This window comes from Furipterus horrens, unplaced genomic scaffold (genome assembly GCF_987537825.1).
Source record: "Furipterus horrens unplaced genomic scaffold, mFurHor1.1.pri manual_scaffold_11, whole genome shotgun sequence".
Lineage (NCBI taxonomy): Eukaryota > Metazoa > Chordata > Mammalia > Chiroptera > Furipteridae > Furipterus > Furipterus horrens.
This window is the reverse complement of record NW_028327181.1, coordinates 99,549,245-99,577,069: the sequence shown is the minus strand read 5'-3', so window position 1 is coordinate 99,577,069 and position 27,825 is coordinate 99,549,245. Positions and strand designations below refer to the sequence as shown.

The window sequence follows — 27,825 nt, the reverse complement described above, 5'->3', positions numbered from 1 at the left end:
ATCGGAGACAGAGACGGGACTCCAGCCACAGCCACGATGCGCGCGGCGCCCATGGAAACACGAGGCGGCCAGGTGCCGCCCTGGAGACGCCAAGAGACAGGCAGGCGGGCGGGCGGCAGGTGCGCTCCGGGCGGGGGGCGCGGGGCCGCGCCGACGGCCAGAGGGACGCACAGGCGGGCGCTGGCCGGGAAAGCGGCTCCGGCTCGAGCGCCTCCCCGGCCGACGCGACCAACTCTCGGCCGCAGCGCGGGAGGGGCGGGGGCGCCGTCGAGCCCTCCCCTTGCCCCGCCTCCCGGTCGGCGCCCTTGGCCGGGCGCATTGTTGGTTTCGGGTTGTCAGGCAGCAGCAGCCCAGGCGAGGCTGCGGGGCCCCCGGTGGCGTGGCGGTGGGGGTGCGGCTCGGCCATGCCCACTGTCGCGGCCTGAGCCCCTCCGTCGCCGCAAGCATGAAGGACGGTGGGGACTGCAAGGACCAGCAACTCATGGTGAGACGCCCACCCACCTCCGCCTGGACCCCATCTGAGGCGCAGACTCCAAGTCCGCCTCCGACAGGGCAGCCGTTTCCCCTCGCCCCCCATAAAAGGACACTCGGGACGGGCGGAGTGGGACTGCCCTGAGCAACTGTCCCCGAGCCCTGGTGTCAGGAAGAAAGGCATCCTGGCCATCCTGCCGAGGCCTGAAAAGTCAGCCAGCCTCACCCCACTCCACCAGGGGTCCCCCACCCCAAAACCTGTGCAGAGGGGTCTCTGGGGCAAGACTGCTCTCTGATCCAGAAACACCAAGGCAGGCTTGACCTGCCTGCCCAGATGGGCCTTTCCTGGTGACCCTAGGGTGCCCCACCCCAGGGGAGCCAGGAGTTTAGAGGGACTGGGGATCGCAGGCAGGCAAACACGAGGCTTCGGGTACCAGAGGCGCTGGCACGGGGCTGGGAGGGGCTGGGTATTGGGTTGCAACAAAGATGCTGTCCAAGTCAGGACTCTCAGTACTTCAGAGACATGCTGGCAGTGGCTGGGATGGCCCCAGAGCCCTGGGAGTCGGGGCGGATGAAGGGGTGTCAGCGGGGATGGGGGGGTTACGTAGAGATGAAAGACAGACTCCTGATGATCACAGGTGCCCTGGTCAGAGTGATGAGGGGACATCTCAGTGGCCCCAAGGCCACGGCCCCTCCCTAACTTCTGAGATCTGGGACTGGGCCTTTGTCACCAGCAGGTGGGTGGTGATGTAACTGGAGGATAATGCTGGCCCCCGAGACCCCGCCTCTGTGGGGCAACCCCGCTGGAGTTTGGCGGAGGAGTCCGGTCCAGATGACCTGGCGGGCAGCGGAGGGCCCTCTGTGAGGGGCGTTGTACCCACACACACAGGCATTCCCCCTTGATCAGCAGAAGCGCACACACCCCCGTCCTCTGGGGGAGGCTCATGCAGAACGAAGACCCACTGTCTCTCAGCGGCTGGAGGACAGAGAGGGCAGGGGCTCCGTGGGGCTGTCCTTGGGGAGGAATGTGGCCGCAGGCTCAGGAGGAGGAGGGGACGTCCTCCAGGCCCCCGGCCCTGTCCTGCTCTGCTCAGGCTGCACCTTTGGCTGCAGCTCCTCATTCACGAAGCCCAGGCGGCTGCCTCAGTGCCAAGGGCTCTGAGTTCAAAGCCCAAGGGAGCGGCAGCTGCTTAATCTGGGCATGTAACTGATGCAGCCCGGGGGAGTAGACAGCTCTCTCCCACGGGGGTCACCCTGAGCCGCAGGTTCCCGGGGAACTTCATGGACTTAGACAGATGCCACAGTCTCTGGCCCTCCTGCTCTTGACCCAGGTGACTGCCCTGACTGTGATTTCCTTAAGACAAAGGCAACCTGGGATGAGGAGGGTCCAAGGAGAACCCTGGGGTCCTCTCCTCCTCCTCTCTGTGGCCAGCACCGCCCTCTTTGTCTAATCTTGGTGGTCTGGCCTCCTCTCCCAGGTGGCGCTCCGGGTTCGGCCCATCAGCGTGACAGAACTGGAGGAAGGAGCCACCCTCATTGCCCACAGAGTGGACGAGCAGGTACGTGGGGCTGTGGCCGGGGTGGCAGGCTAGAGAAGAGGCCTGTTCATACCTCCTGGGGGTGGGTGCTTGCTCACCTGTAGGGACAGGAAAGGATGCTATGACTTACAATGCCATCCTTTCTTTACCCACCGAACTCTGGGCTAACAGTGAATTGGCGACATCGTCGAGGAAACCGGGGTTCTTCTTCCAGGAAGCCTTCCTAGATTGACACAAGGAGAGCTGAAAGCTTCTCTAGCCTGGGTGGGCCCTGACCTGCCATCTAGCCCTAAAAGTTTCACACACCTCATGTGCCATGATACGACTTTCCCACCTCAATTTAACATATGTGCTACCCACAGAGCGTGCACTTGTATGGTCTGGAGCTAATGCCTGCCTCCAGAGTATTCATATTTTGCAAAGTCCTGGGATGTCTGTTTGTTTTCTTGATCCTCATGTCACCATGATGAGGTGTGCAGGGCAAGTCCCACCTCTGTTTACACAGGAGGCAATAAAGATCAAGTACCCACAACACGCTGGGAAACTAAGGTGGACAGAAAAGACCTGTCCTCCCTTCGTTACCTTAGAGTCCAGTGCGGGCGGACGAGACATTAATCAAAGCCCTGAATCGCAAACAGATGTGGCTTTGTGGCTAACAGGCTTACAAAGGAGGGTGGAGCGCCATCACAGCGAGGGGGCCTGGACCTAGTCCGGCCGGTCAGGGAGAAATGGGGCTTGAGCTGGAACAGGAGGGGTGATCAAGAGGCAAGTGGGACTGTGCTGGAAGGGAGACATTGCCCCCGAGGGCCTTGCATGTGCAAAGGTCCTGGGGTGAGGCCGGTGGCGATCGCTTGGGTAGCAGAAACCTAATGTGTCTCAAGCAGGAGGCAGAGGCCGAGAAAGGGCTAGAGGTGCAAGGGGAGGTCTGGGAGGGCCCCAGCTAAACTGATTAGGTCAGCAGGAGCCCAAGGAGGCCCATGACCGGCGTGGAGGATGGGTGCTGCCATTTGCCGCTTGTGCCGCGGCCTTGGGCAGGCTGCTTCCCGGACCCTCCGGCGCCTCCTCTGCAAGTGGGGACAGTAATCGTGGTGTGTCCCCAGGGGGTCTTTGTGGGCTAGCGTAGGCACGGGGCTTCCCAGTGCCTGGCACACAGCAGGCGTCTAACAGACGTGTGATGACAGAGACGGACATTCCGTGGGGCTGCCGAGGGGGGCCGGCATGAAGAGCCAGAGCCAGAGAATACAGGGGGAGAAGCTTCCTTCCAGGCAAGGCTGCTCCCTGCTTGTCCACCTGTCCCCAAGGATATCAGGTCCGCAGGGCCGGGACAATGGTGGCTCTCTCTGGGCTGCTCCTGGCCGGTGGCCAGGATGGGGGCCGAGGTATTAACTGATGCTGATGGAAACACCCGGTCCGGGCATGGCCCATTGTGTGCCCACACACGGCAAACACTGGCTCCCTCTGTCCCCGCCGGGGATCGGGCCGGGCTCTGCCCCCAAGAAGGACCCGGGCCCCTCCTTTGTCTGCCTGGGGATGCTGGCGGGACGTCTGGGCCGTGTGGGCTCAGGGCTCTGGGGCCTCCAGGGGCAGCGCGAGGCCTCTGTCCCCACTGGGCTCAAAGATGTGCCTGCCTGGCCTGCAGCTGGGGACGAGCCACCCAGCGAGTGGCAGGCGGTGGCCAACCCAGAAGCTGCAGCTTCCGACCAGCAAGGCCCTGGCAAGCGGGCGGTGAAGGCGCAGGAGTCCAGGAAGTACAAGGGACACGGCGACAGCCCTTGCCTCCCACTCTGACCAGCCCCCGCCCTAGACCTCTGTCCCTCTCCAGTGTCTGTGGCCCTGGCCTGGAGGGAGCCTTGGGGTGTAGACTCGGGCAGCCTCACCGCTGGGCCAGGGCCCGCTGCAGTTCTGTCCCTTCCTCCTGAGGTCTGGAGCCCGGCGGGCTGATGGGGTGGGTCTGGGAGTGTTTCCGGGACAACATGGCCCTCGGTGCCCACACAGCGCCCGGCCTCCTCCGGAGAGACGTCTGGCTGGGATGCAGGAGGAACTCCCCGCCGGCTTTGCACTGCGCCCTTGGCTGCGGCTGTCACAGCCCCTAGGCCCCGTGCCCCGGCGGGGCTTCTCACCCCAGCTTCGTCTGTCCTGGGCCCCTGGGCTCTGCCTCTTGCCCCCACCACCCCCTGTGATGGGAGCGTCTCGGGTCTGGTGTTGGAGAGCCACTCAGCCCTCACTATTGAGGGCTCGGCCCTCGGTCGTCAGCAGGGAGGTGAGTGTTGCTGAGTCCCCTGATGGGGCAAGGTGGACCCAGGACCCTGTCACCCACCGGATTAGGCCACCGTGAGGGGTCCTAGGACAGCCTTCCTTAGAATTAGGCACTGTTGTCCTGGGGACGTGAGGGATGGTGACGGCCAGGCTGCGCCAAGCACACATGTCCTCTGGACACCAGGGTGGCCGGATTCCACGGAAGCTGGAGTTGGGGTTTGGGCCTGTAAAAGGGGTCCGGCTACCGTGACAGGCCCGGGATGCTAGAGCCGCCATTCAGTTCAGGACAAGAATCATAATAACGCCCCTTCAACGCCTGTGGGCCAGGGGCGCCCCGGGCTTAGCCCAGCGCCAGGCACGCAGCAGGGGCTTCATGGATGCTGGTCTCCTTCAAGGGCTGAGCTAGGGGGTGGTTTGGGGCCACAGGGGTAAGCGGAACTGGGCCCACCTCTTGCCTTCCTATGGCCTGTGCCAGAGCTCTCAGGCCGGGGTCCCCCACATGGTCACCCCCACACGTCTGGGCTCCCGGCAGTGTGGTAGGAGCTCGGACTCCTAGAAGCGTCAGGGGTGGGACTAGGCCCTGACACCAGGCCCCCCAGGGATGCCATCGATGACTGCAAAGTGGGGGGCGGGCAGTCTGAGAGGGCTGGGGGGCCCAGGACTCCCAGGATGGAGTCAAAAACCCCAGAACAGCCCCCTTCTCTCCCCCTTTCTCCTCCCACAAAGCCCACAGCCTGCCCGACGCTCCTCCCAGCTTTCCTGACTGTGTACCTACAGGATTTAAGCCGTGGACAATATGTATGATCTCATAATTAGCCACTATCACACCCCCCCCTCCCGTCTCCCCTGCACTCCCGGGTCCTGTCTGAGGAGCCATGCAAGGCCGCCACCCTGCGTCCTGGGTGGGTCTCCGTTTCCTCATCAGAAGGCAGGAGACTAAGCTGCCCAGGAGCTCTGAGAGGATTATAGGCCATCCTGTGCAGGGGAGCTGCGGCCACACCATCGGGAGGCTACGTGAAAGATAAATAAAGTATGAGGTGACAGATGCAGAGCACCGGGGACAGTGCATGCCGGGGGCGGGCAGCCTGCCATTAGCCTGCTTTGCTGCCTGGGTGGGGTGCTCCCTCCGCACCCACCATCTGGATCCTTCATGCTCCTGTGGCCCCAAAGAGCCGAGCCCGGTGAGTGACTAGGAGGGGACGGGAGGATTGTTTACCACCACCCCACCCCCCCCGCCCCGTCCCTTAGCCACCACCTGCCGGCCTCCCCAGCCCCCTGCACGCCCCAGGCAACCGCTAACCAACCTGCTTTCCATTTCCATGGATGCCCCTGCTCTGGGCACTTCCCGGGGTGGAAGCTACAGTCTGTGGTCCTTCGGCGTCCGGCTTCTCCCACTGAGCGTGATGTTTCCGAGGCTCATCTGCTTGTAGCAGGTGTCAGGACCACATTCCTTTTTGGGGCTGAATAATATTTTATTTGTCCTTTGATCCGCTGATGGGCGTTTGGGTCATGTCCTACTCTTTGGCTACAGGGAGTGACGCTGCCGGGAGGCAAGGGCTCTCAGCCTCGGTGTCTGGATGCTCAGGGGCGGGAGGGCTGGTTTAAAAGGCAGATTTGCGGGCCTGCCTTCCTGAGCCTGACGGAGACTCCGGGCAGGGCCTGGGAACCTGCATGTCCCCTGCTCCGTGGGGGTCTCTGATAAAGGGGTCGGCAGACCCACGAGAGACGCAGCCCTACAGCCCTTCTCGTCCCGGGCCGCGGGGTCCTCAGCGTCCTGTCGGCGGGTGGGGACCTGGCCAGGACATCAGCTGAGTGTGGCTCTGTCCTAAGCGGCCAGACGGGCCGCGGTGGCTTTGTGAGCTCAGCAGGCTCCTTTCTGACCTTTCCTGTGCTGCCCGAGGGCTGCCGACGGGGCCCGGGGACACCCTTCCTGGATCGGGGCCTCTTTCTTGAGCACCCACAGAACGGCGCATTCACAGCTAAAAGTATGACTGGCAGTAAATTCTCCTTCAGGGGGGAAAGCAGACAGAACTCCAGAAACAGCCTCTGGGGGTGGTATCCACCCGGATTCGGTTTGTCTTGTTTTCGCCTGGAGAGGAAGGTGGGTCTGGCTCTCGGGCGCAGAGAGGACGTCTTCCAGGCTGGGGCCTCCCCGGATTGCGCCTCTGCCGGGGCCTCGGGAGCGGGTGGAGGTGTCAGTGTGATTTCTTTTCCCCGGGCCCTGCTGGGCCCCCGTGCTGATCTCGAACCCCGCTGGCGGCCCCTCCCTGGGGCGTCTCTGCTGCTGGCGTTGGAGGCCCAAGGAGGCTCCTCAGGGGACAGCTGGCAATGTCACAATGGGGGTGGGGGTAGATGAGGCTGAGCACCCTAGGGTGCGCAGGACCACAGGACAGCCCCTGACACAGTCCAGCCCAAAGTGTCACTCGTGCCAAGACTGAGCAGCCCTGGTCTAGCGTTAGCCGCGTGGGAGCCAGAAGAAGCTGGTTCGAACCACAGGGCCGCTCAGAGCCCGGGCAGCCTAGTGGGGGGCGGCCAGGGGTCCCCTGACATGCCTTGTTCACCTGGGAGATGCTGGGGACCCGCCTGGTCCCTAGAGGGGACACAGGTTACAGATCAGCCACCCTTGCCTCAAACTCCAGAATTGCAGCAGAGTCCAAATCTGCAGTGAATTAAAAGCAGGTCTGGGTGTGAGGGCAGTGGGGACAGGGACGGGTCCCGCTGGGGCCTCTGCCACGCTGGGAGGCCTGGGACTGTGGCCTAGAGCATCCCCTCCCCCCCATGACGAAGCTGCCCACCTTCCTGCTCCTGGCCCTGCTGCCGCCCTCTCACAAGCACTGGGGGGCACCTGTGCGTCCTGTGTGAGTGATGCCCCCACTGGGACCTCCTGAGGCAGGTGCCCAGGTGCGCAGGCGTGAACACCGGGGACGAGAATGCCCAGCCCCTAGGGCTGCGGGAGCGCCCGCCGCAGGGGAGCCGCCGTGACGCAGGGCCACAGACCCGGTGACGGAAGCGACAGCAACCTGTCCTTTCACAGCTCTGGGGGCCAGAAGTCCAGAGGGCTGGCTCCATCCCCGGGCCATGAGAAGGATCTTGTTCCAGGCCCTTTTTCTTGGCTTGCAGGCAGCTGTCTTCCCTTGCTGCGTGTCTGTGTCCCCATTTCCCCTTTTCAGAAGCACACCAGCCATCAGATAGCCATGCATGACCGCGTTCTAGCCCAACTACCTCGGCGCAGACCCTGTTTCCAAGTCAGGTCGCATTCTGGGTGCGGGAGGTTAGCGCCTGAAAAATGCTGCCGGGATATCAGAGAAGACAACTCAGCCCCTAAAAGGCGGCATTCACCCAGCCTCCGTTCCCCCGAGAGGCAGGGGCGGGCAGCCTGCTGGTCAGGAACCAAGCAGTCGTGGCCGGGCAGCCCTGGGCCTGCCAGGCAGCTCCGGGGTCATTCCCAGTAGGTTCCTTATTGCAACTCAGCGCTAACGCGCGTGTTGGCCCTGCGGGCGCGGAGAACCAGGAAACGTGTGCAAAGCACGCAGCTGTGCCTGGCACGCATGATCTGCAGACACTCCTGCGGCCTGCGCTGGGTGCCAGCCACGGGGACACCGACGGGAGCCTTGGATGGTGTACAGGCGCCGCCCAGAGTGGGGACAAGCGTGTGCCCACAGGGGCCCAGACCTCTCACCTCTGTGGCCGTGTGGGGCCTGTGCCCTGTGGAGTCCTGTCTGGGAGGACAGGAGAGAAATCCCTCGGCTCCCTCCCTGGCTCTGGGCTTCTCCCAAGAAGCCTGGAGATTCTGAGCAGAGCCCGATGCCCGGCCTCTGCCCTCGAGGCCTCATGCGGGCTTTTCTCTAGAAGGCTCGCCTCAGCTCCCACCTGCCGGCCCACTCCTGCTCATCCTGGAAGACGCGGGGCCGGCGCCAGCTCTTCTAGGAAGCCTTCCTCTGGGGGCAGAACTGAGTCTGGTGCCTGCTGTAGCCCAGCATTTGCTGTTCAAATGAACTGTTTCCACGTGGCTCGGCTGCAGGCGCCAGAGGCAGGAAGCCTCCCTCCCCCCACCCCGGGCCTCACTCAGTGCCCAGCACACATGGCCACTGGCCCTGACCCCTGTGCCGCTCTCCCTGGTGGCCCAGAGCAGCCCTGGCCAGCCCGCTGTGGCTTGGCTCCAGTTCACCTGGCCATGGGCACAACGGCTCCATTGTGTGCCAGAGGGGACCGGGGAGGGGGATGCTCTGGAGGGTGGGGCACAGGCTGGGACCCAGATAGATGGGAACCCAGACAAAGGCCCCTTTACGAGGGGTCGGGGCAGCCGGGCAGACAGCGCACTGATTCAGGAGCCTGGCTGTCAGGGCAACCAGATGCCCAGGAACCATGAGCTTGGCAGGGCTGGGAGGTCGTCTGGAGGTAACCAGTGGGGCGTGGACATCAGCGGGGGCCGCTCTCCCGCCCGCACCGAGGGTGCCCCTCAGGCCCTGCCTGGGTCCGCGCTGGCGCCCGAGAGCCGAGGACTGCTACAGCTGGCGGGCTGCCGTGGCGTCCTGTCCCGCGGGGACCCGTCCGCGAGCTTGTCCCTGGGTTTGTTGTCACCTGGGTCTGAAACCTGACCGGGGCTCATGCTGCTGGCTTCAGGGCCTGAGATGGGAACAGGATCCTGGAAGAGGCTGCAGGGCAGTGGGGCTGGAGCCCTGGGGAGGTCAGAGGCTGGGGACGGGTGCGGGCCCGACAACCTGTGTCCGCCCGCCTTTGGTCGGCTGCGGGGGGCTCGGGTAAGCGGCCTCAGTTTCCCTGCGCAAGGCCTCAGCTCAGCCTGTCTGGGGCTGTTCGTCCCTCTAACGGGCTTACCCGGAACCTGGTGAAGCTCCAGGGGTCGGGCCTCTGGGGGGACGCCGGGCCCCTCCCTCCTCCATAGAGAAGCCCAGAAGGCCATGCTGGGCCCCGGGGGGGTCTCAGGCCAGTGTAGATGCGGCGAGCCCAGGTGGGCACCTGCTGCAGGAGGCCAGGTGTGCAGGAGGGGTGGCATCAGGGCGTGTGGAGGTTGCTGAGGGGAGCCTGGCAGCAGTCCCTAGGCAGTGGCCCTCCTGCTCCTCTCCTTTGTCCCCAAGCCACCGGTGGTTATTTGCCCCACCCCTGGGGGTGCTGTGAGGGGGCGAGGCAGGGGTGGGGGAGGAGTGTAAGGTGAGGCTGCAGTGAGCTGGTGAAGGGTCTGCAGGCTTTGAACCCAGATCCCAGCTTCGGGTCCCGTTCCCCCACTGGCCGGTGTGTGAGCCTGGACAAGTCTCGTCTCCGCCTCTGACGAGTGGGGACAGCAGTGGGCCACCTGGCCTGTGGGGACTAACAGTCCATGTACGGCAAGTGCTCAAAATACGTCCTGGCACAAAACAGAGGCTTAATAAATGCTGCCCCACGTCACTATTACCCCTCCTTTGGGGGCGCACCTGAGGCGTGGCCTTGCAGTTAGAGGAGGGGACCGTGGGGCACCTAGGGCCACGCACCTGACAGGGCACTGGGTGGGCCGAGCCCTGCCCATCCTTGTCCCTGATCCTAAGTGACGAGGGACAGTGCAGACCCGGGGCGCCTGGCTGACCGTGGCCACCTCGGGGACCTCTGCAGATGGTGGTTCTCATGGACCCGATGGAGGACCCCGATGACGTCCTGCGGGCACACAGGTCCCGGGAGAAGTCCTACCTGTTCGATGTGGCCTTTGACTTCACTGCCACGCAGGTGAGAGAGGGCTGGGCTTGGGATCCCTTTGGCCCCTCAGGGGACCTGTCACTGACCCTCAGCCTCCCTCCAGCACTCGCTCCCTGGCTTCCACCCTACGGTGTCCCCACGCGTGCAAGCGTGTGCCTGCCTGCATGGCGTGTGCACAGCCTCCTGCGTGGGGACACCGGGCCGGTGTGCAGGCACCGCCCTACGTGGGCACCCCCACGGCACACCCTGAAGGCGCTGAAGCCCATCTGGTTGTGGGGAAGTGGCTGTTGGGGAGCTGGCACCCTCCCAGGGACCCCTGTCTTGCCCACCTGTTGGGTGCTCCCAGGAGCAGGTGCAGAGCGTCCTCGTCCTCGAGGCTGGCCAGCTGTGGGGGGAAGCGTCTCAGGTGTCCTGTGCTTTCTTTCAGGCTGGTGTCCCCCACGGGGTGAAAGTAGAGGCCTCTACCCCCACCCCACCCCCACTTCTCCAGGCCCAGGGACAGAGACCGTTCCCGTTGGGGGCCGTGGGACTGTGTGCTCGGCCCCGCCTGGGTCCCAGCCCCTCATGGGTCCCCTCTGCCCGCAGGAGATGGTGTATCAGGCCACCACCAAGGGCCTCATCAAAGGCGTCATCTCGGGCTACAATGCCACCGTCTTTGCCTATGGCCCCACAGGTGAGGATGTCCCTACGGGAGGGGCGGGCGTGCTGTATGCCTGTGCCCCCCTCTTAGGAGCCAGCCCCCCCGCACCCCCAGAGACCCAGCCTGGCCCCAGCAGGGGCAGGAGTCAAGGACGGGGCTGATCCAACCCCCTCCCAGGGCCCTCAGGCCCCAGCCAAGACGCCATTCTCCCCGCTCCCCACCGCCCTGCCATCTGGGGGTCCCAGCCTCGAGGACGCCCCCAGGCTTGCCACACGGCCCTGCCCGGCAGGCCGCCCTCGCCACGCAGCCCACTCACCCGCCGCCTCGCCGTGCCCAGGCTGCGGGAAAACCTACACCATGCTGGGCACGGACCACGAGCCTGGCATCTACGTGCGGACCCTCAACGACCTCTTCCGCGCCATCGAGGAGACCAGCGGTGACATGGAGTACGAGGTGACCATGTCCTACCTGGAGGTGAGCCCCCCACGCCAGCTCGGACCAAGGGCCATCCCCGGGCTGCTCATCACTGCTGCTCTCCCCCAAGCCCACACTGCCGACCCCACTCTACAAACATCCGCAGCTCAGAGGTCAGGCAGCAAGGTCAGGGTCACACGCTGCAGCGAGGGAGCAAGGAGGGACTCCAAGGCAGGGTGCGCGCTCACGGCCCCACACGCCACCACAGCCTCGCCACTGAGCCCGGCTCAGCCGCCCTCTGTCCTCAGGCCCCGTCCTTCAAGCTGACCCTGTCCACCGTGCCCACTGCCTCCGGGCGCTCTGGGAACGTGGGGGCAGCTAAGAACTGGACATGTACCGACAGGCTGGGACCTGCCGCCTGGCTCCCTAGCCCCAGCCCCGGCGCCCACCTGGGGGAGCGTCACCACCAGGCAGCGACGGGGCAGTGGGGGAGGGAGCCGCAGAGGCCGGCCGAGGGGAGAGATCCAGTGGGCAGGACTCCATCTGCCCACTGGCCGCTGGGCTCCCTCTGGGCTGATAATCTCCTGGGCGACAGCTCCGGAGGACCCGGGGGACAGTATTCCAGCAGCTGCTCCCAGCCCGGCGACCAGCGACCGGCGTGGTGTTGACTTGGCCAGCAAGGCACACACACCTGGCGCGGGGGTCGCGGAGAGTGGCGTTGGGGTTGCCTAGCAACAGGCAGGGTGGCCATCAGTCAGGCCCTCACCTTCTCCCAGCGCCCTGCCTGACTGCACAGGGCGTCCCACGTGGTTCTGATGGTTTCTGTCCTTAGTTCTGGCAAGTCGCTGTGTCCCCATGGATGCTGAGGTCCCCCCATCCACACCCTGCAGAGAGGGAGGGGCCTGTGGCGCCTGTCCCCTCCTCGCTCAGGAGGGAGGGGGAGCCTGGCCCTCGCGGGGACCTTCTGCCCCCAGTCTCCCATTGACACCTGGGCCCCACCTGTCCCCTCAGATCTACAATGAGATGATCCGCGATCTGCTGAACCCCGCCCTGGGGTTCCTGGAGCTGAGGGAGGACTCCAAAGGACTGATCCAGGTGGCTGGGATCACGGAGGTCTCCACCGTCAACGCCAAGGAGGCGAGTCTTGTGCAGCCAGCCCGGGCAGCGGGGACAGACAGTGACCCCGAGGGGGCGGTGGGGACCGCGCACACAGCCCCTGCCTCCCCAGGGGCCGGCCCGCCACCGCCGGGCTCTTCCCCACCCGGCGGTGCCCACGAGTGGCCTCCCTCCCGCCCACCAGATCATGCAGCTGCTGATGAAGGGGAACCGGCAGAGGACCCAGGAGCCCACGGCCGCCAACCGGGCCTCCTCGCGCTCCCACGCTGTGCTGCAGGTGTCCGTGCGTCAGCGCCGCCGGCTCAGGGACGCCCAGCAGGAGGTGCGGCTCGGCCGCCTGTTCATGATCGACCTGGCGGGCTCCGAGCGCGCGTCCCAGGTGGGCCAGCTCCCCTGCGGCCGGGGAGCCGCCGTGCGGGGGGTGGGGGTGTGGCCTCACAGGTGCCGTCAGCTTCCCCAGGCCTGGGAGGATTTTTTGGGGGCCGGGCGGAGCAGAGGGCTAGCAAGCCAGCCTCCCAGCTCCCCAGGGGTGGGGGCCCAGGGACAGGGACTGGGGGATGCTGCAGAGGAGCAGCATGCAGGTGGGGCACCCTGGGGGGCGGAGAAGAGCCTCTCTCAGTCCTGCTGGAGTCCGTCCTACAGTCAGTGGCCTCTCCTTCTCTGCCCTTGGAGAACGCCCTTGGGCGGAGGGCAGGACACGGCTGCCTTTCTGAGCCCTGGGGGGAGCGGGAGGGGTTTCCAGCCCCGGGCCCTGGGCGTGGGTGTTGACAGCTGCCCCCTGCTCGCCCCAGACGCAGAACCGTGGGCAGCGTATGAAGGAGGGGGCCCACATCAACCGCTCCCTGCTGGCGCTGGGGAACTGCATCAACGCGCTGAGCGACAAGAACACCAACAAGTACATCAACTACCGCGACAGCAAGCTCACGCGGCTCCTGAAGGTGCCCGCTGCGGCCGGAGCCAGGCGCTGGGCCCGAGGGGGGCTGCCGGGCTCCGCGACTAAGAATCCAGGATGCCCAGCCACACCTGAATTTCAGATCAACGACGAATGATTATTTTTTTAGTATAAGTCTGTCCCCAAAATTGCATCGCGTTTTATCTGACCACTGTCCCTGAAGTGGGCAGCGGGCAGGAGGGAGGGATAGACACCTGGCACCCCCCGGGCTGTGGGTCTGAGGGAACCGAGATTTGGGGTTCCGAGGGACAGGCAGCCTCATGGCTCACAGAGTCTGCTGTTTGGGGACCTGCCCCTGTCCGGGCTCTGTGCTCAGGGCTTCACTCCACAAGCTCCTTTCCTGCCGTCAGCCTCTCTGTGAGTTAGGGGGCTGGTCCTTCCATTTGCAGGTGGGGAAGCTGAGGCACACAGCAGCCTTCCCCAGGGCTCTCCCTAGTGAGTGCAGGAGGTAGGAGCCACACACAGGTCTGCGGGGGGAACATCCCAGCTGCGGGTCACTTCCCACCTGCCATCTGAGAGGCAGGGACAGCAGCCCATCAGTGCCGCTTTAAAGCGCACGGAAGCTGCAGGATGTCACTCAGCTGCACCAAACACGCCCGGGCAGAGGAGGGGGCAGCCACAGCCACGTGCAGTCTTCCCTCGAGGTCCCCATTCCTCCCTCCAGACGAAACAACAGTGCCATCAGCAGTCAGAAAGGGGGGCACCTGGGAGGCCAGAGGTCATGGCAGGGAGGAGGGGGCCCCCTCCGGCTCCCAGCCTGCCTCTGCTGTCTTTCCTCGCTCCTCTGTGTGAGCCAGGAGGCCCTGCCCAGGATCCTCGAAATTTCCAGATGAGAACTTGGGAGAAAAAGGTGAAAGTAGGAAGGGGGAGGGGATATCTGGGCTTAGCGCCAGGACCTGAGAGAGATACACAGAGACACAGACAGAGACAGAGAGAGGGGGTGAGGAAGGCACAGCCCAGGGAGGCAGCTCCTGTCTGACCACAGGCTCGCCCTCTCCCGTCCAGGATGCCCTGGGCGGCAACAGCCGCACCGTCATGATCGCCCACATCAGCCCAGCGAGCAGCGCCTTCGAGGAGTCCCGGAACACCCTGACCTACGCCGGCCGGGCCAAGAACATCAAGACCAGGGTGAGGTTCCCAGTCTGTCCCAGAGCACGCCTTCCCCAGCCAAGGCGGTCGCCCTGCACCGATGCCAGACCCTGCCACGCCTCCCCACTCTCTCTGGAGCCAGCCACCAGTGTGCTGGCCTCATTCCCCCCTCAAATGTCCCCCCGTGCCCTCCCCTGCACCTCCAACACCTGCTTGCCCGCCAGGGAGCCCAGAGCCCCAAGGGTCCGCTGCTTCCTGTTCAGGGTCTGTGCTCCCCGGCCCAGCCCCCTGCCCCTCCCCCTTCCCATCTTCAGACACCCGTTCAGACACCCGTTCCATTTGGGAGCCTGTCATCCTGAGACTCATAACTGCTGAGCCTTTTGACGTACCATGCTGTGCTCCTCCAGGGAGGCAGGAGGTACCACCATCACACTGTGCCGTTCGGGAAGGCGAGGCCGAGGAAGCCCAGTGGCTTCCCCGCCCGGCAGTGATGGTGCCGAGACTGTGCCGCTGTCTGTTAGGATCTGCATGGGGTGGGGGGCAGATGGGGAATGTAAGGCAGGAGCATCCTCACGACACTACACCTCCCAGCTGCCGTCCACGCCAACCTCAGGGAACTGAATGGGGGAGGAGACGGGTCCTTGAAACGGTCGATAGTTCAGAATATTATGAAAAGCAGGTACACGGTGCTGACAGCTGACCGCCTGGTGGGGTTCCATGGATCTCTTCGGAGGCTGTGCGCAGGACTCTGAAGGATGGGGAGAACCTTCCTGAAGGGGCGGAGCAGTGAGGGCGGGGGTTCCAGAACCAGGAAGGGGGTGGTGTCTGGTGGGGCGGGAGAGCAGGACGGTCCCTTGGCTGCATCACAGGGTGTGAGTCCAAAGAAAATCCAGGCAGACGGTGGGGGGTCTTCAGCACTGAAGGAGTGAGGGTGTCTCTCTGAGCAGTGGGGAGCCACCGAAGGCTCAACAGGGGAAGCAGCACTTTAGGAGCAGAGGCCTGTTGAGTGACAGGAGGTGGGGTCCCCAGAAAGACTAGAGAGGGCGGGGCAAAGGAGAAAGGAAGACCCGGCAGGTGCACCCGGCCCCTGGGGTGACAGCGCCCGCTCTGCCTCCTGGCCTGTGCTCCCCGCAGGTGAGGCAGAACCTGCTCAGTGTCTCCTACCACATCGCCCAGTACACCAGCATCATCGCAGACCTGCGGGGGGAGATCCGGCGGCTCAAGTGCAAGATCGATGAGCCGGGCAGGCGCGGCCCAGCCCGGGCGCGGCTGGAGCAGGGTCACGTTCGCCACATCCAAGGTGTGTGCACGGCCCCGTCTCCCGCAGCCCTTCCAGGCTGTCTCAGGTTGCTCTGGGGTCAGGCAGTGCTGGGTTCGAGTCCAGACGCTGGCTGGGTCGCCTCGGGCTAGTCACTCAACTGCTCTGAACCTTCAGCTGTGAAATGGAATTGCGCCCTCTGAAGGCTGGGTGGGCTTGGTCACAGGAGAGACACCCGGGCATTGAGCTGCGTGGGGCTCACCCTCAGGGCTGCAGTGCCGCGCGGCAAGGCCGTGCCCAGCACCACCGGGAGGGGCACCTTCTGCATCTGGACGTCTGAATTTGCAATGACAGTTTTCCAGCTGATGGCCGTAAAGTGTCTAAAGGGCACCTTTCATTTTTATTTTTTTATTTTTTAAATTTCTATTTATTGATTTTTAGGGAGAGGGAAACATTGAGTTGTTGTTCTACTTACTGATGCATCATTGGTTGCTTCTTGTACGTGCCCTGACCAGGGATTGAACCTGCAACCTTGGTGTGTTGGGACGACGCTCTTACCAACTGAGCCACCTGGCCAGGGCCTACGGGGCACCTTTTAGAAGCTGACACACAAGTGCTGTTAGGGCTAGTGGACGTGCAGTTTGTACAGAGGGGCCGAGGGCCACCCTTGGGCCACAGCCTGAGGACTCCAGGAGGAAGTTCAGTGTGGCAGGAGGTGGCCATCAAGGCCTTTCTAGGGAGGCTGGTTGGACAGAGTGGTTTGGGAAGAAAGGGAGGTAAGGGCTCCAAGTGGGCCCCTACCTTCTGGCCTGATGCTCCCCTCTTTACTGAGCTCCCCACACCCCGTCTGACGGGCAGCCGAGGTCCCACAGCACAGAGGGCCGGATGAGCAGGCCGAGATGGGGCAGCTGCGGGCGCAGCTCATCGGCGCGTTCCGGGAGCAGATGGACGTGCGGAGGCGCCTGCTGGAGCTGGAGAACCGCGCCATGGAGGTTCAGGTTGACACCTCCCGCCACCTGCTCACCATCGCTGGGTGAGGCCCCCTCCCCTGCCCCTGGACCTGCCTGCTGCCACCCTGGGCCTGGGGTAGAGGGGCTGGGAGCCGGAAGGTGTTCCCTGTGGCCTGAGTCCCATGTCTCCCCCTGGGGATGGGGCTTTGGTGGCAGCTGGGAGCAGGAGAAGTCACGCAGGGCGCTCAAGTGGAGGGAGGAGCGGCGGAAGGAATCCTATACCAAGGATGACAGCGAGAAGGACTCGGACACCGGTGATGACCAGCCGGACGTCCTCGAGCCTCCAGAGGTGGCCTCAGCCCGGGAGAGCATCGCCGCCCTGGTGGGCGAGCAGAAGAAGCTGCGCAAGCAGAAGGTGCCCGGGGCTTGGCAGCGGGGAGAGTGGGTTGAGAGGCAGGAGCCAGAGGGCCTGGGGCAGGTTTGGGTGGGGAGTGAGACCTGGGAGCTCAGGCCACCAATCCTGTGTGACCTTGCTAAGTTCCCTGGTGACCTCTTTGCACCTCGAGCTCCTCATGTGTAAAACGGGAGGGGTCCACGTGCAGCCCTCGCGTGGTTGTGGGGAAGATGACATAAATGCCTTTCACGTACTGCGGATTCAAAATCAATGGTGGTCGGTACTACAATCAGGGCTTTCCAGATAATGGATCTTTGCCTTCTGTGCCCAGATCAGGGGCCTTCAGGGCCACCAGCCCTGAGGGCATTAGACGGGCTTGGGTTGAGGGGGAGGTTGTGGTCAGAGCAGCCAGAGGTGGGCACGGAGGGGCCACGTGGAGCGGCCCCTGGTCGCGAGGCCCAAGATACAGCTTCGAGGGCGGGCCCTGGCGTGGCGCTTCAGCCCACGGAGCGTCCGGGGAGCCTGGGAGCCCGGGGACGGGAGGGGCGTGCGCAGGCTGGGCCGGAAGGAGCCCCGCCCGCGCGCTGCCTGGCTCTGAGCCCGTGCCGCCCGCAGATGGCGCTGGAGCAGCGCTGCCGCGAGCTGAGCGCGCGGGGCCGCCGCCTGGAGGAGACGCTGCCGGGGCGCATCGGCTCCGAGGAGCAGCGCGAGGCCCTCAGCCTGCTGTGCCGCGTGCACGAGCTCGAGGTGGAGAACACGGAGATGCAGTCGCACGCGCTGCTGCGCGACGGCGCGCTCCGCCACCGTGGCGAGGCGGTCCGCCGCCTGGAGCAGCACCGCGCGCTCTGCGACGAGATCATCCAGGGCCAGCGGCAGATCCTCGACGGTAGGTCTCGCGCCCCTGAACCACCCACGGGCCCCGTGGACGCGCAGTCCCCGGGCACGCCTGAGCCCTGCCCCGCCTCCCGCAGACTACAACCTGGCGGTGCCCCGACACCTGGAGGAGCTTTATGAAGTGTACCTGCGGGAGCTGGAGGAGGGCAGCCTGGAGCGGGCCACCATCATGGACCGGGTGGCCTCTAGGGCCCTGCAGGTGGGCACCTGGGCAGGGGGTGAGGGAGGGGCCGACGCTGACACCCTGGGAAGCTGACTCGCCCTCCTCACCCCACCCAAAGCCTTGCCCAGCTGGGGCTCGCTGTCCTGGGGCTTTCTTCTCTGGCACTTGTCTTCATGCAGCGTCAGAGGGCAGCACTGGTCTCTGAGATGTCACGAACGCCCCCAAGTGCCCTTGCAGGAGACCAGGCAGTGAGGGCCCCTGGGGACCCTGAACTCCGCCCTTGAGGGCTCCCAGTCACATCACGGCCCTGGTCTCCCTGTGTGCTGTTGCCACCGGTGTGTCTTCTGACTGTCCACCCCTGCCCCCTCCCCAGGACAGCTCCTTGCCCAAGATAACCCTGGCAGGAACCACGCGGACTCCGGAGTCCGACCTGGAAAGTGTGAAGACGCTGAGCTCCGGAGCGCAGCGCCCACCGAACAGTGTCCTCCCCCCGCTCAGCACCGAGAGGTGAGCCCGGGGCCATTTCCTGCTGCCCGGCCAGCCTGAGCCCCCGCAGGATGCTGCCCCAGACTAGGGCTTCCCAGGGTAGAAGGAGTGGGAGCAAGAGGGAGGGGGCAGCACGGATGTGGAGCCGGACTCCTGGGTTCTCGCTCCCCTGACGTGGGGGTGGAAACTCTGTGGGACCACGTGGTCCTCAGATGCCCGTCCCCCTCTGCCAACCTCAGTGAAGCCCACCTCGTGCTCAAGGCCAGTCCCCGGGCGTGGCCAGTGAAGAGCTCTTCTGTGCCCACCCCACCCCCCATCCAGATCAGCAGCCTGGGGACCCAGGAGGTGAGCACTGAGCACCCATCGGCCCTATGGGCTCCTCCGCGGAGGGCGGAGGCACCGGGGCGGGCATCCATGTGCTGGGATGGAGCCTTTCCAAGGCAGCCCCCACCGCTGAGCCCCTGCTGTGTCTGCGGAGTGGCGCAGGGGGTCTCGGCTGGTTCCAGTGCCTCTCTCTTCCCAACCCCCTCGCCCCCAGGCCCCCCCTCAGGACAGCCTGCTCAGCCTGAGCAGCCGCCTCAACTCCTCCCCTGACAGCAGCGAGAACCAGCCGGAGATCCCCCTGTCTCACAAAGGTGCGCCCCTGCCTGCCCGGTCAGCCCGACCAGGCACTGTCTAATCTGCTCGGACCACCAGCTTCAAGCCCTTTCCTGCCCTCTGCCCTGCTGAGCGCGCCCTGCCTCAGGCGCTGCCCACCCTGTGAAGGAGGCACCGACGCCTGGAAAGGGTCACAGTTGGAAACCAGGATGGGGAGCATGTGCATGGGGGACCGCAACCCCGTCCCACTCAGTAGTAACCGCAATAGCAGATGCAGATCGAATCCCCGCCACAGCGCCATAGACCACGCCCATTGCCTCAGTAGCCCCAGGGGGTTGGTTTTATCACCCCTAGTTTACACATGAAAGCGAGGCTCAGAAATTTGCCCCAGGTTTCTTGAGTGGCAAGCAAGCCGGGGTGCCGGGGTGGAAACCCGGGTGTCTGGCTCCCACCCGATTCTGCCTTGGCACAGGAGGGCTGTTGGAGGTACGGGAGGGAGGGGACGAGGAGGCCTTGACCCCGGTCGGGTGTCCCCTCTGTCCCGCTGCAGACAGGAAGGAGATCCTGACCGGCACGAAGGACATCTCCGTGAAGGCGGCCCGGAGGCGCTCCAGGGCCCTGGGCACCGACGGGCGCTACCTGCTGGCCCCCGCGACGGAGCGCAGCAGCCTGTCCCTGCTGTCGCTGAGTGAGGCCGACGATTCTGGGCCGCCGGGCCCACTGGCCTGCAAGCGGCCCCCCAGCCCCATGCTGCAGCACGCTGCCAGCGAGGACAACCTGTCCAGCAGCACGGGCGAGGCCCCGTCCCGGGTGGCCGGGCGTCGGGGTGACGGACCTGGGCCCTGGCTGCGTGGCCAGAAGAAAAACCTGGGCAAGAAACGGGAGGAGTCTCTGGAAGCAAAGAGGAGGAAGCGGAGGTCCAGATCTTTTGAAGTCACAGGGCAAGGGGTGAGGCCAGGGCTGGCGGGTCTGGGCCTGAGGGCCGGATTCCCTCAGAGGTTCAGAGGCTCAGAGGCACCTACACCAGCCCCGCGCCGCTCTGCACGCCTCTGTCACCCTGGTGGACAGTAGCGGGCAGGGGGCAGAAGCCTGTAGCCCATCCCCCTGCAGCTAAAGCCCCACCCCACTGTTCTCCACCCAACACAGCTCGCCTGCCCCAAGACACACATCCTGGGGCCCCGTCCCCCGGAGAACATCTCAGACCCCAGAATGCCAGTGTGTGGGCACGCAACCCCTGGTATCCGGCATCCGGGAAAGGTCATGCTGCCTTTGGCCAAGGTCAAACTCCCTCCAAGTCAGAACACAGGTCAGTGTGAGCAAGAGGGGACGGGCAGGGGAGACGAGACGTGTTGAGCTGCCTCTGTGGCCACCCCTGGCTGGAAATGGGGTTCTTGCAGCATGTTGTGGGACTGGCATTTTGGGGTTGTGCTCCATAGGGAGTGATCAGAGAAGGGAGGGGGAGGCATTCCTAACCCCTGCATCTGGCCCGTCCCCCGTTTCAGGCCCTGGGGTCTCCTCCCGCTTCACTGTCCCCTCCAATCCAGCTGGCGTTTCGCAGCGCACCAGGCATGGGCCGCATGGCACAGGAACCCACGGCAAAGACGCACACTTCCGGCATCACTGAGGGACCCTGCCTGGAACCGGCTCTCCTGCCCCCCAAGACTGAATGGGGGTAGCAGGAAACAGGAGATGGAAACTAGGCAGATGGGGGTGACCTGGAAGCAGGAGCTCAGGACCTCCGAATGCCCAGCCCTTCCGTGTGTGTGCCACTGGGAAGGGAGGGGAGCCCAGGAGCCGCAGCTGGGGTAACAGGGATCCCCGGCCTCCCAGCCCTGGGCAGAGTCCTGTTGCCAAAACTGCGCAGACCTGTGGCCAGACTTGGCCTCGGGAATTGGAGAAGAGAACTGTCAGTGGGACAGGACTCTGGGCCCACGCCCGGGGCAAGGGCGTCCTGGGTGGAGGGGCAGGGCCATGGATATTTCTTGTATGGGCGGGTGGGGGGAGGGTGGGACTCTGGTTTCCTTACTTGGCAGTGGCTTCCTTTTTAACAATAAAATCCCACTTGGGTCTTGACAGTTGTGTTAGAAACTAGACCTTGCCTGGACTGGAGGGCCATGCCTGATGGACATTAAGCCCAGCTCTCTTGCCCCTCCCTGCCCCCACCCCTACCTCACTCTGGCTGGTCACATCACACCAACCTACAAATGCCTGTGTCTCTAAACCCTGAGACCCCCCCCCCCAAGGAAAGATGGGGCTGCCAAGGCCTCTTCCTGTCCAGGCTCCCTCCCCAATGAAGTGGTTCCCTGGGAAGTCCAGCTCAGACACTGCCTGGCTTAGCGCCTCCGCTTCAAAGTGGGAAAACTGGCGTGGGAGCCGCCCAGCCTGGCCATTCAGATGCCCTGTTCCGTGTGAGGGTGAGGAGCGTTGGGAAAGCTAAGGAGACAAAGGGAACCCCTAGATCTGAGGGCTGATTTTCCCCAGGCCTGGGGGCTTCAAGCAATGAGCATCACTTTATTCCACCAAAAGCATCATCTGCAGCTTCCGAACCCGGGCATCTGGTCTACCACCCCTCGTCTGGACTCCCGAGGACACGGCACCTGGCTGCTGGGGGTGGGGAGGGGGGGCAGTGCTCGGCCCCGCCCCGACCCTGCAGGCCATCCGTGCCAGGCCTTCGTTCCCCGGTCCGAATGGAGTCGTCTGGGTCGCCAGTTCCCCGCCGCCGCCCCGCTTGGCTACTTGGGGGTCCGGATGAGGGTGTGGTAGACCGGCTTGACGATGAGGTGGAGGTGCAGGGCGTTCTCCGCCAGGTACTCGGAGTTGCGCCGCTGCAGGTCTGCGTGCGCCAGGAAGTCGCCCGCCTCCTCGCTGCTCTGGTGGAAGCTGTAGGCGTGGCGCACCAGCAGGCGGCCGTGCAGGCGCGTCCCGACCAGCACCGTCTTCTGGAAGCTGACGCCCGCCGCGTCGCCGCCGCTGCTGGCCGGCGTGACCACGAGCCGCGGCCGGCCGTCCTCGGGGCGCGCGGCGGGCAGCGCGGGGCCGGGCGCGTCGGCGTAGACGGGCCGCAGGCTGACGGGCAGCCAGCGCGGCGAGAACAGCACGTTCCACGTGACGCGGCGGCCCGAGTCGTGGCCGCTCGGGCCCAGCTGCGTCTGGAAGCTGGTGCTGCGGTCGTCGCGGGCCGGGTTGTGGATGACCCACGGGGCGCCCCAGGCGGGCGCGAGGTAGTTGCGGGGCAGGAAGGCGCTGCCGTTCACGTCGAAGAACTTGGCGTAGTGCAGCGGCGCGGCGGCGTGGAACTGGTAGGCCCGCAGCAGCAGGTCGGCCACCGCGGGGCCGTGGCGCGCCAGCGCGGCCGAGCGCGCCTGCAGCTGGAACAGCTGCGCCGGCGGGATCATGGGGTAGCGGATGGCGCGCAGCGCCCGCTCGGCCACGGCGGGGGGCGGCCGCGCGCGGCCCAGCCACGCCTCCAGCGCGTGGAACAGCTCCAGCTCGTCCTGCAGCACCAGGTCCGAGCGCGGCAGGAGCTGCGCCAGCAGCTCGGGGCTTACGGCGGCCCACTCGGAGCTCCCCGCCACGGCCGACAGGTTCCAGGCCAGGAACTGCAGGCAGCTCTGGCGCAGGGCCTCGTCACCCGTGCTCACGGCGTAGTGGTACCAGCCCACGGCCGGGCCGGCGCCGGCCGCCAGGTGTGCGCGCATGTAGTCGGCAACGCCCCGCTGCAGAGAGGCCACCCCATACTTGGTGGCCAGCTTATGCAGAGGGACGGCCTGGGCCAGCAGCACCGTCAGTTCCCCGCAGTAGAGGTACCTGCGGAAGAGGTGCAGAGACGGGGTGGGGTCGGAGCGGGGCCACCTCCGCCCCCCGCCTGCAGCTGGGCTTTCTGTGACCAGAGGGGACCTGGCCTTAGGTGGAGAGCGTGGAGGTCAGGGCCCTGGGGTTTCCTGTCTTTGCCTCTGTCACTCATTCTACTTCTCAGCCTCCTCTTTCTGTTTCTCATGGGGACCTATAAATACCACGTGTTTATAGAGCACCTGCCAGATGCTGCGCTCTGTGCTGGAGCCAGACAGACGTGGCTCCTACAGACGTGGCTCCTATGGTCGTGTGTTCAGATATGAGTCCCACCACTCGCTTGCTATGTGTGGACAAGTCATTTACCTTCGCTCCCCAGTCAACCTTATGTGAACCTCTAGGAAAGGGCAATGGCATCCACCCCCGGGGTCCTGGTGACAAGTGGAGATCAAATGGCACTTGCTGCAAAGCAGGTGGCCCGCAGGCTGACTCCCACGGCCTCGGGTTTCTTGCTCTGTCTTTCGCCTCGTTACCTGCCACCGCTCTTGCGCCCTCATTCTCGTCTCCGTCGGCTGCGTCCCTCTGCTCACCTGCCCGGTCGGCCCCTACGGGCCCCCATTCAGTGACTGTCAGAGACCAGCCCCCCACCCAGGTCTCCCTCTCTCGGGATTCCAGCCAGGCGGGTTTGCCTCTGGGAGGAACAGGTGCTCCCCAGGCTTCCTCAGAGCAAGTGTGGCCACGTGACCCAATCCCAGCCAGTGAGATGTCAGCAGAGGTGCAGCCTGGGATGGAGGGGAGGTGGTTCTAGAACCGCCTGGGGTGAGGGGAAGACCCCTTTGGCCCTCTCTGTTGTCCCTCTTCCTGTTGCCTAGAGCGCGGACGGGTGGCTGGAGCCCTGGCAACCCTGTTGTCCAGGCTGTTGAAACGGTCCCTTTCCCAGACTGCAGTGTGCCCGGCCCCGTGTGCTGCGCACCGGCAGGTGGCAGAGGGGGACAGAGCGGGCTGGCTGCCGCAGCCCCTAACCCTGGGGTTCCAAACCTGGCTAGACAACAGCCCCCACGGACGCTTTAGAAATTAAAAGATGACTGCTGAGCCCCAGACCCGAGGCCAGCGGTCCAGGTGGAGCCCGGGACCTGTAGTTTGAAAACGCTCTGCTGGCCAGGTGTGGAAGCAGCTCTGCGGGCGTTTGGTCACTTACACGCGGGGCCGGAGCCACGCTGCATTTGCAAGGAAGAGGGCAGAAGGGGCAGGGATGATGACGTCCGGGGGGCGGACGTAAGGACCTCCAAGGGGCCGGACTTCCGGGCCCCTGCGAGTGGAGGGTGCTGGGGCTTGGGCAGGGATGGAGTCCCCTCGTCCCAGGCCATCCCCGGCCCACCTGATGAACTTGTCGAAGACGGCGGCGCAGTCCCGCGGCTCCTGCAGCAGCAGCTCGCTCTGGTTGCTCAGCAGCTCCCGGAGCGGCTCGCTGTGCAGCCCCAGCAGCAGGCGGTGCGTGTGGAAGACCCGCACCTCGTCGGTGCCCGCAGCCTGCACCCGCAGCACCACGTCGCTGGCGTTGCCCTGCCGCAGCAGCTCCTGCAGGCGCTGCAGCAGCAGCTGGGAGTGGTGGATGGCGCTGCCCGCCGCCTCGCCTCCGCCGTCCGCTCTCTGGGCTGCAGCAGGAAGGAGCACAGCACAGTCTGAGGAGGTACCTGGGCCCAGACCCGCGATCTAGGGGTGCAGAGGGACCGACCCCTGGAGGTGCATGCGCCTGCACGTGGGCAGAGGGCCGGTGGGCCGGGGAGGCTGTGCGCACACCTGCTTGTGCCCAGGAAGTGCGCGGACTGCTGTGTGTGCGCACAGCGCTTCCTGGTGTGAGCCCAGCCCCGAGCGGACCCCGAGCGGCTGCCCTGGGAGGGAGGTGGGCTCCTGGCAGAGCAAGAGAGATGTGCATGAACCGGTGTGGGACAGGACACCCAGAACGGGCCTCCATGACGCCAGAAACCCCAGGCGAGGGTTGAGGAACCCCCCACTTGTGAAGAACTGTCCAGCAATGCTCAGGAGGGGCTGCATGCTAGACACTCTCCCAGGGGCTTGAAATGTGGCCGCCGAGAGCCAAGCAAGGCAGGTCCTCTGCTCAGGAATGTTCCCAGCAAGCACCCAGGCGAGCCCTCTAGTTTTAGGGTGTGATACACAAGGGAGGTGAGGATGTTGGTGGGGCGGGGCTCTGTGAGCTCCAGGAGCCCGGGGCGAGCTCACTGAGGAAGAGAGGAGCCAGGAGGAGGAGCTTCAGGCTGAGAGCCAGCCCTGGGGGTGCTGGGAGCTTGGATGAGAAGGCTGGGGGGCTGCAGGCTGGGAGGGAGGGGGGGGCAGCGTGAGAGACGTCAGACAGGGGGAGCTGTTTCCAGGCCCCGCTGCCCTCTTGGGTCCCCTCTGTGAGGGATGGTCCCCTCAGTGGCTGGACTGTCGGGGACCAGGGAAAGTATGGAGACTGAGCCGCTGCTGGGATGGGACTGGCGAGGGACTTGCGCATGGAGGCCGGGCCCCTCTGTCTTGTCTCCAGAAGGCGCCATGAGGGTCAGATGGGGACATGCACTCAGTCACAGAAAACTCAGCGGCAGAAAACGCTGCCAGCCACTTCCCCAGGCTGTGAGGGGTGTGAGGAGCGTCACAAGGCAACAAGGAGGGCGTGTGACTGCCGTGGATGGGCCCTCTCTCCCCCACCCCCTGCAGTCCACGTGAACTGTTGGAGAGAAGGCTCCCCCGGGAGCAGAGCATTGTGTGCAAGAAAGAGGGGGACAGAGGGAGAAAGGGAGGTTCATTTCTCAGCCCCGCTGCCCCAAGCTGCCACTTCGAAAGGCCCGAATGCCGAGGGCTGGGGCCAACTGCCCAGGACAACAGACAGTGGAAGGGTCTTCTTGTCATCAGGACCCCGGCCCATCGGGCCCCCGCCTCCCCTCCAAGGCAGGCTGCCCTCCTCCCAGACGGTGTGGACTCTGGGCTCCTCCTGGCTGGCCGGCCACTGCGCTGCCTCCCTGTCCCCCACCCTCACCCCACCCACGGCCCACTCACCTGCACGAGCGGCCAGGCCCACCAAGGTCAGGATGGCCCAGAAGCTGCCCCAGGACCCAGGCTTGGTGCAGCCCAGCCTCAGCATCTTCACGCCCCTCCCTCCAGCCCACCAGGGGGACAGTGAAGCCCAGAACGCTCCTCTCACATCCCTGCTCCTTATATAGGACTGAATGCCAGGGGATGGCACCCCCTTCCTGGCCGGCCACCATCCCCCACCCAGCCTCTGCCTTGGATTGGCGGAAACTGGACCCAGCGGTTGCCCAGGCAACCTCTTAAGCCAGAGAGCGGCAGCCCAGGGGCTATTGTGCTGCCGAGGGCCCCGAGCAGGACAGATCCGGACCCCCCCCCACCCATCTCCTACCCCCAGCTGAGTAGCGGTCCTCTCCCGGGAAGCTTTAGGCTCTTAGAAGGGCAGGCAAGAGGCCCCAGGCTGACGGTCAGCAAGGCTGGAGGCCCCAAGCCCTGCCCCCGGGCCCCGGGCCGGTCTCCGCTCTGGCGCAGAGCTCACTTGGCAGGGGTGCCGTGGTGAGCAGGCCGCAGGGAAGGGCCTGGGGGTGGAGACGGTTAGGCAGCTCAGGCTCCCACCGCCCCTCCCCCATCCCATGAGCCGAGGTAGCAGGTCTGGGCTTAAGGCAGACTCACCCTACCCCCGTGTCATTGCAAGGGGACACCCCTACCCAGCTCAAGCCTGGGTGTGGGGACTGGCAATGCTGGGGTGCGCCCCTGTCTGCTCTGTCACCCTCTCCTTTAACTCACCTTCTCAAGTGGCCTCTGGTCTCTAGGGTCACCTGCTTGTAAGGCTTCCCTTACCGGCTTCTGTCCAATTTCCAGCTATAATGTCTCCCTTCCCAGAATTCCAGGGAGACACCCAGCAGACTTGGCACCCTGCCCCGGCCACAGGAGAACCCGAGGCAGAGAGCTGGGGCGGTCCCTGCTGGGTGGGTGCAGATGGGTGTGTGCCCTTGTGAAAACAGGAGCAGAGAGGAGGGAGGAGCCTGGGGGCGTGTGGACGGGTGGATGGGTGTTGTTGGGACCTCACGTTTTCAGGGACTGGGTGGGGCTTGGCACCGTCCTGAGGGGAGAGGCTCCTTAGAGGTCGATGAACTGAATAGGGGCTCCCAGAGACCCAGCGCGGTTTCTCCCAGGGATGGTCCTGACTGGAGACGGGCCGCACGCAGCCTGCCCTCCCTTGCTCTCTGGATCCCAGAGACCAGCTCGATGCCTTGACTTCTGCCCCTGGCTGGCACAGGAAGACCCGACGACCCCAGCCCTCTCTGTGCCACAGACGCAGCAGGCATTGGGTCTGGCGCCTGCCTCGTCCAGGTTGGCAGAGACGGAGCTGTCCAGCCCCGCGGAAACCCCTTCCGGCTGCCCTGACCTCCACCCTGGTTCCCCTTGTCTAGATCCACTGTCCCGTGTCCACGGGCTGCCACCTGCCCTCCCCCTGGGCTGCACCATCCCCCCAGCCCCGCCCGGCAAGACAGAGCCTCCGTGTGACGGGCGTCCGGGCCTCTGAGGGCGTACGATTTCCACGCGCGATACTTCTCAGTGGGAATGCTATCGATGAGAAAGGGGGGGCCGTACGAGAACCCGCTACTCAGAAAATGGTGCTTTGGTAAGCGTGCTTCTTAACGCCAGCGGTCTTTCTAGAAGGGTAGCCCACCTGCGCCGCTGTTTTCGGAGCATCCCGGTTGCTTGTCGGCTCCTCCCCAAGCTCACATCCACCTGCTGGAGCTAGGCATTGCCAGTGTGCAAGCACCCGAGGGGCCCCAGGTTACCAGGAAGACCCACGAGGGTCCCCTGTGACCCCACCCTTGAGAGGCCCCACCTCCTGCTCTTTCTAATTTCTGCTAACCCTGAACCTCTTCTACTGACTTTGAAACTGGCTTTCCGGGAATAGGTATATTCTCTGTTCTCGTTTCTCAGCCAGAGGGTTGCTGGAGTGTGTGCATACATGTGTGTGCATGTGTAGATGTGCAGGTACCTGCGTGCGTGTGTATGCATGTGTCGTGTGCGAGGGTCTTGGAGCAGGAGAGAGGAAAGAGGGCATTTGCCCTGCGCAGTCCTGGAGAGAGAGGA

The 27,825-nt window shown here is 64.9% G+C and overlaps 2 protein-coding genes across 4 annotated transcripts; one reads left to right on the top strand and one right to left on the bottom strand.

Annotated features, from left to right (window-relative positions):
• The first annotated feature begins 438 nt into the window (after nucleotides 1-438).
• Nucleotides 439-20,892, top strand: KIF19 (kinesin family member 19). 3 transcript variants are annotated; one of them, XM_090292362.1, is made up of 20 exons: nucleotides 439-484; nucleotides 1,950-2,030; nucleotides 9,870-9,980; nucleotides 10,536-10,623; nucleotides 10,928-11,064; nucleotides 12,016-12,141; nucleotides 12,305-12,499; nucleotides 12,912-13,058; nucleotides 14,078-14,200; nucleotides 15,296-15,461; nucleotides 16,278-16,452; nucleotides 16,586-16,784; nucleotides 17,379-17,649; nucleotides 17,735-17,856; nucleotides 18,194-18,327; nucleotides 18,546-18,651; nucleotides 18,845-18,941; nucleotides 19,454-19,851; nucleotides 20,050-20,209; nucleotides 20,406-20,588. In XM_090292362.1, exons 1-20 carry the CDS (start codon nucleotides 446-448, stop codon nucleotides 20,525-20,527), a joined length of 2,997 nt encoding a protein of 998 aa, XP_090148488.1. In that variant the 5' UTR covers nucleotides 439-445; the 3' UTR covers nucleotides 20,528-20,588. The 3 variants fall into 3 exon arrangements, with proteins under 3 accessions (XP_090148488.1, XP_090148486.1, XP_090148487.1); XM_090292360.1 differs by lacking the exons at nucleotides 439-484; nucleotides 1,950-2,030; nucleotides 9,870-9,980; ... (1 more) ...; nucleotides 10,928-11,064; nucleotides 12,016-12,141 and having other exon boundaries at nucleotides 12,301-12,499; nucleotides 14,078-14,205; nucleotides 15,301-15,461; nucleotides 19,454-19,820; nucleotides 20,406-20,892; XM_090292361.1 differs by lacking the exons at nucleotides 439-484; nucleotides 1,950-2,030; nucleotides 9,870-9,980; ... (1 more) ...; nucleotides 10,928-11,064; nucleotides 12,016-12,141 and having other exon boundaries at nucleotides 12,301-12,499; nucleotides 14,078-14,205; nucleotides 15,301-15,461.
• A 508-nt stretch (nucleotides 20,893-21,400) lies between these two features.
• BTBD17 (BTB domain containing 17) lies at nucleotides 21,401-26,026 on the bottom strand. Its single transcript, XM_090292570.1, has 3 exons — nucleotides 25,747-26,026; nucleotides 24,071-24,347; nucleotides 21,401-22,710 (listed from the first exon to the last, which is right to left on the bottom strand). The coding sequence occupies exons 1-3, from the start codon at nucleotides 25,829-25,831 to the stop codon at nucleotides 21,636-21,638; spliced, it is 1,437 nt and encodes a 478-aa protein (XP_090148696.1). The 5' UTR covers nucleotides 25,832-26,026; the 3' UTR covers nucleotides 21,401-21,635.
• Between the last annotated feature and the right edge of the window lie 1,799 nt (nucleotides 26,027-27,825).